This window comes from Sus scrofa, chromosome 2 (genome assembly GCF_054392235.1).
Source record: "Sus scrofa isolate SSC_HxYL_T2T_F1_AM1 chromosome 2, Sscrofa_HxYL_maternal_Yorkshire_Landrace_v2.0, whole genome shotgun sequence".
NCBI classification, from domain to species: domain Eukaryota; kingdom Metazoa; phylum Chordata; class Mammalia; order Artiodactyla; family Suidae; genus Sus; species Sus scrofa.
The window spans coordinates 18,747,399-18,761,359 of NC_139384.1; the positions used below are offsets into that span (position 1 = coordinate 18,747,399).

At 49.2% G+C, this 13,961-nt stretch overlaps 1 protein-coding gene across 6 annotated transcripts in view; it reads left to right on the forward strand.

The window, feature by feature from the left end:
- The first annotated feature begins 909 nt into the window (after nucleotides 1-909).
- The window catches only part of LRP4 (LDL receptor related protein 4), a 57,093-nt gene continuing 44,041 nt past the window's right edge, over nucleotides 910-13,961 (forward strand). For all 6 annotated transcript variants that reach the window (XR_014836993.1, XR_014836992.1, XM_085011206.1 and 3 more), the window contains exon 1: nucleotides 910-1,149. Coding sequence is in view for 2 of the 6 variants with exons in the window: in XM_085011206.1 (XP_084867332.1) it covers nucleotides 1,098-1,149 (52 nt within the window). In the remaining 4 variants the exon portion in view is untranslated. The remainder of the gene's footprint in view (nucleotides 1,150-13,961) is intronic.

A 13,961-nucleotide genomic window follows, 5' to 3' on the forward strand; every position in this document is an offset into this window, starting at 1 on the left:
AGAGGAATTTATAACTTTAGGTTATTTAACTCAAAAGTTAAATCTTGCTAGAAGGCTGTACAGACTGAAGCTAGAAGGAGGCTGAGGTCTCTGACAAGAGTACAACTGCAAGTAAGGACTTTCTTCCTTACCCCCTTCCTTCCTCGGCAGGATCAGAAAGTCAAAGAAGGTGAAGAGGCTAACGACTCTGACTGACAAAGACAGCGAGGAGGAACTACGTCTGGGCCAATTCTGGACGTCTGAGCTGGGGCGACAGGACCCAGACAACCACCTCAGGAAATGAGTAAATGAAAAGGAGAGCTCGTGGAATGATTTAGCCCCAGAACAACGCTGCCTAGACGGCATGGGGGGAGGGGGGGAGCAAGAAGAAAATCTCAGAAGAGGAATTTTGACGGTGAGAACTCTAGCTAAGATACAGCACTCCAGGCCCCCTGATGTCCCTTGTTTGATGTCCATAAAGACCGAGAGGATTATGCATTAGCCAGTCTTGTGTATTCTGAGACATCAATAAAGTCTGGACTTGGGGCCGGTAGGGGGGCCGGGGTCACGTCCAGACGACTAGGGTCAGCCCGGGTGCCCCTCTCTGGCATAGAGCTAGAGAGCGGGATCCAAGAGTTGCCGCTAGGATAGTATTTTTTTTAAGCTAAGGACTTTCGAGTGGTAGCAATGGGGACAGTAAGGGGGCATCTCTCGAGAGCTAGGAATGTGGGGGCGGCCTGAAGAGGAGCAGGGCCAGCGCTGGAGGCGCGGGCGGGTGGGGTCCAGGGACCGGGGGGCGGGGGCCGAGGGCGGGAAGGGGACGGGCCGGCGCTGGGGGCGGGACCAGGCGCGGTGGCGGTGGCGGGGGCTGCGGCGCGGGGGGCGGGGCGGCCGGGCCTGGGACACCCCCTCCCGGTCCCCTGGTGGGGCGGCTTCGGCTCCGGCAGCACTGGAGGAGGCAGCAGCGGCCGGAGGGCGACTTAGGGGCGCGCCCGCCGCGGTGGACCCAGACGCTTCCCTTCGGGTACCCACCTCCGACTCCCTCCGCCGCGCCGTCCCGCGGGAGCCGGCGGGACCCCAGGCCGGCAGGGAGCGCCGGCGGCGGCGGACGCGGCACCATGAGGCGGTCGTGGGGCGCGCTGCTGCTTGGCGCCCTGCTCTGCGCACACGGTAAGGGGCGCCGCCGCGCCCTCGCCGACCGGCCGGCCGGGAAAGTTTGTCCCCGGGTCCGGCCGCTGCAGGACCCACCGTCCCGAGAGCGGGATGGTTCAGGCTAGGGCCTGAGACCCCTCGCCCTCACTCCAAAGAGAAGCCCGGAGATTGCATGCCGGGGAGGGGACCGGGAGCTCCCCCAGCGCCTCCAGTCCGAGACCGGGCAGCGGCAGAGGAGCTCCCTGGGCTCGGGGCTGGGCCAGGCTGGGGGAAGATCGTAGGCGCTCGCTCGCCTTCCCTCGCTGCTCTTTGAAGAGCCTGAGGTGCTTCCCTTTGAGGTTTAGACAGGGTCCCTGTGTCCTTGGTGCGAATGAATGCATGCGAAGAAAGGGAGGCCGGGAAGGATGGTCGCTAAACCATAAACTGTTAAAAGCCCTCCTTCCAGGGGGGGTCTCGGGCGGATTTCGGAGAGAAGCTCCAGTGGAATCGGAATACATGAGCTCCGGGGGTCCATCGGCTCGAGGAACGGCTCCTCGGACTCCAGACCATGCTCTGGCCGAGGGTCTTTGGGCACTGCTTACTCGCAGCATCTCCACTTAGTGGTGTTTTGGGTTCCCTCTCCTGGCTGCGACCAATCAGCTCCCTGCCCTGGATCCTTCGTGGGGCGGGGGAGGGGGGCGGGAGACAGGGTTGGAAAGGGGGCAGAGGAGGGACATACGGAAGAAACTGCTGGAAGGCTCGCTCAGATCCGTTTTGGCCGGGATAGGGGGGCGGGTATCGCCGAACCTGAGAAGGAAGCCTCCTGGCCCGCGCAGTGGCCCTCTGGGGAGCTGGAGGGATGGCAGCAGGACTGCTGCTTCATCTGCTCCTTATTAATAACTTGTTTGGTGCCCGTACGCAACTGTTGTGTGTGATTACGGCTCCAGCGGAATCTTGTTTCTCTGCAGCCGCCTAGGACCATGGGGGCAGCCCGTGATTTAGCAGCTGCCTCTAGTTTGTGCCCAAAGATCAAAGAAGTTTGATCTTTGAACCCCAACCCTGTTCACACACCTCTGTTCAGCCGGGGAAGATCCGAATCTTCCCATTCTCCCCGTAGCCCCTATGAAGCTGTGGGGTTCGGAATGGAGGGGTCTGTAGACCACAGCTTTGCACTGATTCTTTCTTTAACGTAAAGGGAACTCGTGTGGAAATAGAGCAGATCTCGGAACTTGCCTGGCAGGGCGTAGAGATGCCTGAGCACTTGTTTTAAAGATTGGTTTACCTCCCCAAACCAAAACAGAGTTCTCGCGTCTGTTATTTAACCAACCCGTGGGTTTTAAATGACTTTTTCCATGCCCACTCTAACCCGACCGAGTTCTTAACTCTTCCTCTCCGAGTCGCCTGGCCGACCCGCGTTCCTCTGCGCACTACGCTCTCCCCCTCCCGGGCTCTCTCCTAGAAGGTTATTTGTAGCCTCTTTGGCGTGTCGGGACAGCGGCCCTACTGGGGTAGGAATGTAGCTGCTCTTCCCACCACATGGGCCCCTTAAAGGGACAGCTATGCTTTTTGGGGGCTTTCCCCCTTCGGGCTGCAAGGGAAGGGGATGGAACTTTCCTCTTGGCCCCCTGGAGGAAGTTTTGAAAAAGATCAAGGGAAATGGCACTGCACTGAAAAAAAGGGACTAAAACGGATACCAACAAAGCCAGAAAGGAGATTGTCGCTTTCTGCCCTAGGGAAAGAGGAGCTGGAAGGTTCCGGGTTGAGACTGGCCAAGAGGATTTTATTGCTCCAGAGCTGTCAAAACTGCATACACTACATCTGCATTGAGAACCGGGATAGAAAATTGTGTATATTTAATGCTTTACAGAAGAAAGATGGGAGGGCTCTTCGTAACTCTTTGGGTTCTTTTTAAGGACAAAACATTTAATAGAAACTTCTAAGCATGGGAGGCTTTCTTTGCGCGTGCGTAAGGTAACTCAGTGGCACCAAGATCTAAACTTCGCCTGGCTTGATACTGAGCCATCTTCAGAGTCCTGGAGGGGACAGACTCATGGTTCACCAATGAGACTGAGCAATTGCTCAACCAAAAATACCACCACAAGGATCCCACACTATATTTCAGAGGCTCAGGGAGAAGACAGATGGTGTGTCATAGTAGATCAGATTGGCAGATTTGACCTAGGCTAGGAATGAATTCGATGCACTAAAATTTGAGGTGCCTATTTGGATGCTGCTAGTACTTGGGGCTTTTCCTAGAGTCTGTGGGTTTGGCTTGAGCCTATATAATTCTCCAATCTTAAAGACTTTTGGAAGAAAACTTGATTGCTGGTGGAAGCCCTGGGTATCTTCCTGCTAAGGGTTGATCTGAGGTCTCAGACAAATCTACAACCATTTGAGGCATAGACACCCTCTTTATCTTGGAAATCCCAGGAAAGTGAAAAGTTGAAAATTCTGCCCAAAAGTGCTTTGGTAGATAGAGGGTCGTACTCTTCTGCAAAAGAGTAGAGCTGAGGAGTTCCCTTAGTGGCTCAGCAGTAACGAACCCAGCTAGTATCCTTGAGGACTCAGGTTTGATCCCTGGCCTCGCTCAGTGGGTTAAGGATCCAGCATTGCCATGTACTGTGGTGTAGGTTGCAGACGAGGCTCAGATCTGGCATTGCTGTGGCTGTGGTGTAGGCCAGCAGCTGTGGCTCTGATTCGACCCCTGACCTGGGAACTTCCATATGGTGAGGGTGTGCAGCCCTAAAAAGACAGAACGAAAGAGAGAGAAAGAAAAAAAAAAGAAGGAAAGAAAGGAAGGAAGGAAGGAAGAAAGAAAGAAAGAAAGAAAGAAAGAAAGAAAGAAAGAAAGAAAGGAAAGAAAGAAGGAAAGAAAGAAAGAGTGGAGCTGGGACTGGTTTCTTTTCCATCTGGTGTTGTCATGGTGCTTGGTTGACCTTGTCCTTGATCTTACTGAACTTGTGAAAGATGCTTGGCTTGTCACTGATTTTGGATTTCCTCTTCTGTCCCCTGTTGACTATCAGATAACATCTTTGGGACTGGCACATGGTATTAAGAATGACAGGTGCAAGGGAACTGAGTATGGCAGTGTCTGATACATAGCATGTTGGCCATGTCCATCTTCTGGGCCAGCAGAGAACACAGGTCGTCACAGAGGACAGGATGTCTTACAAGTCTTTCTCGATCTTTCTACTGATTGACTGCTAATCTTGATCCCTAAGAAGAAGGAAAATGGGAGAGACTAGCTATGTTGCTTCTTTGAAGAGACAATCAATCCTAAGAGCTTCCTGAATAGGAGGAGAATTTCAGAGACTACTTTAAGAAGCAGTCTTGTCTCTTTTTTTATGATTGGATGCATCTCATAATTATGAGACAGTTCCACGTCCTTGGCTGACTAGGTCTGTGAGCCTGTTCCAGCCATAGTCTCTACATTCCTTGACACATAAGTTTTGTCGCAGTTGCCTAAACATGGGGTGTCTGGGCCCCAGACTATGTCTGGATTACCATCTCACCCTCAGCATCGGAAGCCCTTCTCCCCTTCTCAGCCTGGTGGGATTCAGTGTCCAGGAAAGACTTCATGCCGACTAGTTGGCTGGCAGAGTCAGGGTTTGGCCCTATAAATAGCTCTGATGAACGCCTGTGCTTGCCTTTCTCCTTCCAGCTTTGAGCTGACAGCGTCAGGTTCTTTCTCCCCAGCACACCCAGGAACACTCCCTAAACTGGGCTCTGCAGCCATTCATTTGTTCATTCATTCCACAAACACACATTTATCAAGCACTAATCTAATGACTGCGTACATCAGGGAGCACAGGCAGACCTGGGTTTGAATCTTGGCTTCGGCATTTCTTTGCGACTCTGTACAAAACACTTAATTTCTCTAAAGTTTTGGGCTCTTGGCTTTAAGTGGGGGGAGGGATGGAGTAGGTATACATTTTTCACATGAGGATATTTTCAAAATTAAATGAAATAATAATATGTTCAAAGCTTCTGCACAGAGTCTAAGAACTGCTGTGTTACTGTAGGCCTGTGTAAATGTTAGTTTGTTATAAATGGATTCGAGGTGGTTCTCACCTTTGGGCTACAGGAGCGGAGCAAACAAATAATTATACTACAGTGTCATGTGCTAAAATGTAGATGTGGCCTTTCATTCATTTTAGCTGGGTTTTGCTTGCTTGCTTGCTTTCTTCCTTCCTTCCTTTCTTTCTATCTTTCTTTTTCTCTTTCTTTCAGATTTACCCCCTTCTTTTCCCCCTTGAAAACCCAATGAACCTCAGCATAGTTCCCTCCTGTCCACTCTTCAGAAAAGAGTTCTCTTAGGCTCTATCGTGAGTCTAGGGGGCCCACTCTGCCTTAGTTCTCCTGGGAGGAGGCCTGGGAGGTGGGGCTTTCTTCTCAGAGCTTCCCTGTTAAAAGCCCGGTGGTCAGGGATGCAGCCAGGCATCTCACCCTCAGGTTGCTGTGACCCGGGGTGAGAGGTGTTGGCCGCGGTCTCTTGTAGCTGGAACAATTTAGAATTCCAAGCTCTCCCTCCCACTGGCCTGGGAAAGGAGTCAGGCCCCAGAGCTCATAAGGTAGTAATTGCCCCAATTTGGGGGCTGGGCTGTCGCAAAGCTGCCTTCCTTGTGACTGCTGTCTTCCATCAGGAATCCTGTCAGCGTGGAGGGATAATTGATTTGGGTCTCAAGCCTACGACTCACTACCCACCCCCGCAGCCCCCAGCTCCTCCACCCCCAAGTTTGACCCCTGTTGTCTCTTTGTGTCTTCCGTTTAAGTTGCTGCCAGTGATGTGATGTTTGGGGGTGGGGGGCTGCAGAAAGTTGACCGTAACCCAGAGTAGCCATTAAAAAGAGCTGATTTTGCAGCTTCCTGGCCGTCATTTGACTCCATTTTCTGTTCTGCATTTTTGATTTAGCAAGAAGCAAACATCCTCGGTGCCCTTGGGCACCTCTTACGCCCTCCCGAGCAAACTTCTTTCTTTCACAGCACGTAGGCATTCGCATCCTCGCTCACAGCTGAGTGGATTGCCTGCAAGATTCCCTAGCGTCCTGCTCCCCTGCTCATTCAGGTTAGAGTGAGGAGGGGAAGGGTGCTGCTTGAGACACAGCTGGGGAAAGCTGTGCTGAGACTCACTGCAAGCCCTGACACAGCCTACGGGAGCTCCCCCCCTCACCTCTGTACAGAGCCCAGAGCCGGGAGGATTGGAGTTGCCGGAAACAAAAGACTGGAAGCAAACCTCCCATCTGGCTGAGAAGCAGCACAAAGGTGCTGTTGCATAATTTATCACCGGTGGTTTTCTGGGGCCAGGAAGCTCCTGGCTCCAGGCAGCGCCTTTTGCGGGGAGAGGGACCCTCCTTGCCATCTGGGTGTAGGGCCAGGTTGGTACAGGGTAGCTACTGGGACAGGCACCCCAGCACAAGAAAAAAAGAAGCTTCCAGGTTAGAAATGCCTCCTTGCTTAGCAGCTCCACTTCCGGCATGGCCTGCAGGGCGGGGATGGAGGAAGTGCACCAAGCCTTCCCTTTGCTGGCCCCAGCCTTGCGAACCCGACGGTCACCATGGCACGGATGAGGACAAGAGACAGTTTCTCTGCTGGGTTGACTACAGCCTTCTGGAAACCAGATACAGATGTCAGGTTATAATATCCATAAGCTTAGCAAGTAAGAAAGGGGAGTTCCCTTGTGTTCTTCCCACTCCCGGCCGCACTCACCAGACAGTTTAAATGAGAAATGTCAACCACAGGTTCCGAGAAGCAGTAAAAGTAAAGGGCTCTTCACCTCTCATTCTCCGCAGATGAGAATTTCTGCTCCTCCGGGAATGATCTCTGGTGACCAATTTTGCACATATGTCGTTTTAGACCACATGTCAGGCTGAAACGTGTGGTCTAAAAAGTACAAATGTACTTCTGGGGCGGTCAACACTTTGGAATCTTTTGCTCTATTGCTGGTACTCTGATAAGTGCTAGTGTGTTTTTTCACATTAACTCTTCGCCATATCCTTTTGAGACAGATTCTGTTGGATTCTCCTCTTACAGCTGGAACACAGGCTCAGGCCATTTGCTGTCGCACAGCTAGTGAGTGCCTGACCTAGGACTTGAACCCAGAGCCTAAGCTATTTACCCTCTAGCGGATACTACCTCTTAGAACAGAGTCTTTTGTATCCAAGCTATGCTAGAAGATCTTGGTTGAGACTGTCTATATTTTATCTTACTTTGATGTCTCCTCTCTGTTTGCAGTCTTCGTCTCCTCAGGAAACCCCAATGCATAAAGAATTACCTTTCAGGTGCTTTTTGATGGAGGGAGACTTCAAAAAGCTCCCAGAAGGGGAGATGTGATTTGTTGCTCCCTGAAGCCATGTGAGCCTTGTGTTTTGAGATGTAGGGGCAGAGGAAAGCAATATTTTGAGCAGCCCCTCACAGAGCAGCCACATTCAAGCCCTGTAGGATTTGTGAGGTCTGTTGACTGAGCTCCTAGGCAGGGTAAGTAGACCTTTGAGGGCCTATATGGAGACATAATTACAGTACTGGGTGGAGAGAGAGGACACAGATGAAGATGATGGGTTCATAACAACAATAATAAGAAAAACAAAAGCGGCTTACTATATACTTTGTATGAATTTCAATGAATTTCTTTTTTTTTTTTTTTGTCTTTTTTGTCTTTTGTTGTTGTTGTTGTTGTTGCTATCTCTTGGGCCGCTCCCGCGGCATATGGAGGTTCCCAGGCCAGGGGTTGAATCAGAGCTGTAGCCACTGGCCTACGCCAGAGCCACAGCAACGCGGGATCTGAGCCGCGTCTGCAACCTACACCACAGCTCACGGCAACGCCGGATTGTTAACCCACTGAGCAAGGGCAGGGACCGAACCCGCGACCTCATGGTTCCTAGTCGGATTCGTTAACCACTGCGCCACGACGGGAACTCCCTCAATGAATTTCATTTAAACCTTCAAGCATGCAGGTGGTCCTATTATTACCCCCATTTTACAAAAAAAAAAAAAAAAAAAAAAGGAAATTAATCCACTTCTAAATTGCTCTGTAATTTACGCGGGGTTTTTTTTGTTTTTGTTTTTGTTTTCCTCTTCTTTGTAGGGCCCCATCTGCAGCATATGGAAGTTCCCAGGCTAGGAATCAAATTGGAGCTGCAGCTGTGTGTGGCAGTACAACCACAGCAATGCCAGATCCGAGCAGCATCTGCAACCTACGCTGCAGCTTGGGGGCAATGCTGGATCCTTAACTCACTGAGCAAGGCCAGGGATCAAACCCATATCCTCAAGGATACTAATTGGGTTCTTAACCCACTGAACCACAATGGGAACTCATATAATTTAGGTTCTAAATGCTTTTTTCTATACTTGCCTCCTAGGAATTAGTTGATAATAAATTAAGTAAAGATAAAGGATACTATGTACTCCAAGCTCCCCCAGAGAAGAGCAGTAAAGCAGGAGTCTTGCCACAAGACTCTCTCTCCTTCCTCTTCCTGCAGTTGCTCATGCAACCAACTTAACCCATGGGGGCAGTGCTGCAGCTCGGCACACAATCAGGTTTTTAGACATCTCAAGCCCTGAAAAATTAGGGCTTTATCATGGGGTGGCTGGATAGGACAGTTGCAGTGAATCAAATTCTATAACAGTAATAGTAGGCTCTGTCATTTACTGAGAGCTTAGTATATGCCAGGCGTTATACTACGGGCTTTGTATAACCTAACTAATTCAGTTCTCGTGGGAAGTAGGGGCTCTTATTATCCCAATTTTCCACATGAAAAACTAAGGTATAAAGAGATTAAATAACATGCCCAGGTCAGATGGCCAGGAATTAGCTTAGTTTTGTTCCCATGTTCTTAACAATATGCTCTTCTGCCTCTTAACTTTGGAAGCTGGCCATTAACGACTTCTTTTCCCTGTTTAAGAGTGGCCAGAGAGGGCTGAACGTGCTGGAACCAAAAGTCATGTGTTTTGGAGTTTCTGTTGTGGCTCAGCAGGTTAAGAACCCGACATAGTGTCTGTGAGGATGCCGGTTCGATTCCTGGCCTCACTCAGTGGGTTAAGGATCCGCCGGCACAGGTCACAGATGCGACTCAGTCTGGTGTTGGTGTGGCTGTGGCTTAAGCGAGGCTGGCAACTGCAGGTCCAGTTTGACCCCTAGCCTGGGAACTTCCATATGTCTCACATGTGGCCCTAAAAAGTTAAAAATAAAATAAAATAAAATCATGTGTCTCATAGTGTCACTTTTGAGAGGGCCCACTAGGAGAAGACTTTTTCAGGTAGGTTTTTCAAATCAGGTAAGGTTGGCCTCTAGGGGTCTAGGGACAGAAATAAGCAAAGTCATGGCATGTCTGTATCACAGCCTGATAATACAGCCAGTGAAAGGAACTCCTGTTGTGCAGGGAGTGAACTTAACCTGAATAGGACTAGGAAGCCACCTTAAAAAGAAGATTCCTAGTCAAAGGAAAATCTACTTAATAGTTTGTAATAACATGTATGGGAAAAAAGAATGGATATATTTATGTATATGACTGATTCACTTTGCTGAACACTCAAACTAATACAGCGTTGTTAAGTCACTATACTCCAATAAAATTCAATTTAAAAAGAAAAAGAAAAAACAAATAAAAAAAAAAGATTCCTATTTTCTTGAGTATAAGGTAGGTGGGAAATAACCACTTTTATTTTTCATATTCTGGGGTTCTCACAAGATTCTAAAGGAGGAGTTCCCATCGTGGCTCAGTGGTTAACGAATCCGACTAGGAACCATGAGGTTTTGGGTTCCATCCCTGGCCTCGCTCAGTGGGTTAAGGATCTGGTGTTGCTGTGAGCTGTGGTGTAGGTTGCAGACGCGGCTCAGATCCCTCCTTGCTGTGGCTCTGGCGTAGGCCGGCAGCTACAGCTCCGATTAGCCCCCTAGCCTGGGAACCTCCATATGCCACTGGAGCGACCCTAGAAGAGACAGAAAAATAAAATAATTTAAAAAAAAAAGATGCTAAAGGAATGTGTCATTCATTAATTCATTTTACAAGCTTATATTTATCATCACTACATACCAAGCATTGAACTATGCACTCTGAATACAAATGCAAAGCTCTATATCATACAATTCCAATGGTCAAGAGGCTTATGACCTAGTAAGTGAACCATGGTCCCACAGGGGGCTAAATGCTACCGTTCGAGGAAACACCAAGGGCCGCTGGGGCATAGAGCAGGGGCTTTCAGTTCAGCCGAGGCCGCATGGGTCCAAGTGGGGGCAGCATCAGGAAAGGGGTCACATTCTGGCCTCCTGCTGCCAACCTCATTTGGTGTTGATTCCACTGTTCTATGCATACTGAACTCTCTATACAATGGCTCTATAGGCACTCATTGTCTCTGCAGATTCCAGGTATAACCTTGAGTGAGGCTTGACCCATTTCCATGTGGCTTTTTGCTGCAACCCCTTTCAGTTACATCAGGTTTTTGTTGTTGCTTTTTGGTTTTGGCCACACCTGCTGCATACAGAAGCTCCTGGTACTGCAGCAGGAACAATGCCAGATCCTTAACCCATAGCACCATAAGGAACTCCAGTTATGTCAGTTTTGTCTTGCTACATGGTCATCCCTTTCAGTGAGAGACATTTCCTGAGTAAGCTGCCAAAGGGGCGGAAACCAGTGGATTGGTCCCATGATTGACCTGACTGTCGTTTAGGGTCATTTCAAATAACTTATCCTCATTAAACAAGGTGTACATCCTCACTGTTGCTGACAGTTGATAGGAGGAGAGAAGAGAGCGTCAGTGTAAGAAAAACATCCTTCACTCATATGAGTGGTGATGCCTCCCTCCCCATTGTAATCCCTTCCACACTGGGGCAGCCAGCATCTCTCAACACTCACAAGACATTCCTTGAGCCTCCTCATTTCTGGTTTAACTTGAAAAGGCTGTTCTGTAGCTGTGTATAGTCACTGTATGCCTTGGGCCTCCAAGTGACACGTGGTCCACCTTGAGCTGAGCATTCTGTGGGATGGGGGGGCAGCAGCGCCTCTCTAACTTGAGTGTGTGTCTGTGGGAAGCTTTATTGAACGTCCGGATTTTGAGATCATATTAAGAGAAGAATATTGGTCTAAAAGTAAGAACGGGGCTGCCATCCTGGTTCACCTGCTCACCCCAGGACCTCGGTGACCTTACCTGTTACAGGGACAGTGCTGTAATGATTAAATGAGAACGTGCGTGTGTATGCAAAATTAGCTTGCGAACTCTCAAGAGAAATGCAAGACATAATCATTTGTTTTCTGAAGCCCTGCCCATTTCTGAACCGAAACAATACCAAGGCACTTGTTCAAGGGACTAGGGCTCTGTGCTGTCCCTGCTTTACTACTTTAGTTCGGGCCAAGGCTTTAGTTTAGCCTTGGCAGTAGCCAGAAGGAGAGGTCACTGCTTGAGATTCATAAGCTTACTATATATTTTCTTTTCTTTTTTCTTTTTATGGTCACACCTACAGCATATGGAAGTTCCTAGGCTAGGGGTCAAATCAGAGCTACGGCTGCTTGCATACGTCACAGCCACAGCAGCACCGGATCGGAGCCACATCTGCAACCTACACCACAGCTCATGGCAACACCAAATCCCTGACCCACTGAGCAAGGCCAGGGATCGTACTCACATCCTCATGAATACTAGTCGGATTCATTTCTGCTGTGCCACAATGGGGACTCCATAAGTTTACTACGTATTTCCTAACAAGAATGCATAAAAGAGAAGGATTTAGAAGTCCCAGTATTATAAATCCCTCCCTTTTTTTTTTTTTTTTTTTTTTTTGGCTGCACGCATGGCATGCAGAAGTCCCTGGGCTAGGGATCGAACCTGTGCCACAGCAGTGACTTGAGCCACAGCTATGAAAATACAGGATCCTTAACCCCTGGGCCACTAGGGAACTCCTAAATTCTCTTTTTGGATTTCAGAGTTTTGGAAATTTTCATGATAGCATACCACTTACTGGGAGGCAGTATCATGAAGTGATTAAGAACAGAGCATCTGGAGTTTCCATTGTGGTGCAGTGGAAACAAATCCAACTAGTATCCGTGAGGATGCGGGTTCAATCCCTGGCCTCACCCAGTGGATTAAGGATCCAGCGTTGCCATGAGCTGTGGTGTAGTTTGCAGATGTGGCTCGGATCTGGCATTGCTGTGGCTGTGGTGAAGGCCAGCAGCTACAGCTCCGATTCACCCCCTAGCCTGGGAACCTCCATGTGCTGCAGTGTGGCCCTGAAAAAAAAAAAAAGAACAGAGCATCTGGGATTGACCTGCTCGGGTGTGAATGCTGGCTCCAACCATTAGTACCTGTGTGGCCTATCACAAATTTCACTTCCCTGTGTCTTCAACGGTCAAGTGGTGATAATAATAATAGTGCCACCTCCCAGAGTTGTTGAGAACATTCATGATGTAGCATAAAAAAAAAAAAAATTCAGAGGATTTCCCATTATGGCTCAGTGGTAACAAACCCAACTAGTATCCATAAGAACGCAGGTTGGATCCCTGGCCTCGCTCAGTGGATTAAGGATCCAGAGTTACTGTGAGCTATGGTGTAGGCTGGCAGCTGTAGCTCCGATTCAGTCCCTAGCCTGGAACCTCCATATGTTACAGGTGTAGGACCCCTCCCCGCCCCCGCCACTGCCCAAAAAAAAGGCACTTAGAGGAGGGCCCTTGGTAAGTACTTGGTAAATGGTGACTACATTATTATGAAACTCCAGCCCTGGGCTAAGCAGCCTACATGGATTATTTAATCTCTACAAATCCCTTTGTGGTAGAACTACTGGTAGAACTATTGTTATTCTCATTTTATGGATGAGGAAACCGAGACTCAGAGACATTAACTCATTCAAAGTTGTAGAGTTGGTGGTAGAGCCAGGACTTAAACTCCAGCCTCTCTGAGCCCAGACTCTGTGTTCTCGCTCATGTCGCACTGTGCCTTGTATACCGGCTGGATATTTGCTTGCTTTCCTTCTAAAGAAAGTAGTGAGAAAATGGTAAGATGGCTGAAATTTTGGTTAACCTCCCAGGAAGGCCCTAATAGCACTTTAACTTGTATCCTAAACGCTGGATGACTCGATGACCAGGGAAAGTGAACGCTTTGGGAAGAGGTCTTGTCTTTATGGACTTGCATTAGGTTGAAGGGCCCATGCCCTTTGAGGCCAAGGACGCTTACAGTGTGGCAGGCAAATAGCTTTCAAGGGCAGAAGCACAGCTGAGTGTTCTAACTGAACACTTCTTAAAATGAAGACCGCGTTTTGCCACCCGCAGTCCTTTGTTTCCTTTCTTCGCTCACCATTCTTTTCGTTAAAAAGGGTTAAAAGCTGTCCTTTATGATCACAGCCAGAACTCGAGTGAAAAGGCAGAATTCCACCTCCCAGGGTCCCAGGGGGGCAGCAGTTGTCCAGAAAAGCTGGGTTTTGTAGAATGTGTCTGTTTACTGTATGAACACCCAAGCCAAGCGTTTGCCTGCTTCTGGCTGCCTGACCCTCACGTGCTGACATTCAGATATTGCTCAGACGTGCAGGAAGTCGTGACTCTTCAGCAACTAACTGGATGCCCACCAGATGGAATGCTTTGTTCCTGAAGTCTGCGGGGGGGATCTCAGGACTTCTGCTATCACTCAGCCAAAGGGGTGGGGCAGAAAAAAACAAAACAAAACAAAAAAAAACCCTGAAGGCTCTTCTTTACCTTCTGGGTTCCTTTTGCTTTTTAGGGCCGCCCCTGCGGCATATGGAAGTTCCCAGGCTAGGGCTCCAATCTGAGCTGTAGCTGCTGGTCTACGCCATGGCCACAGCACCACCAGATCTGAGACACATCTGTGACTTACACTGCTCACGGCAACACTGGATCCTTAACCCACTGATTAAG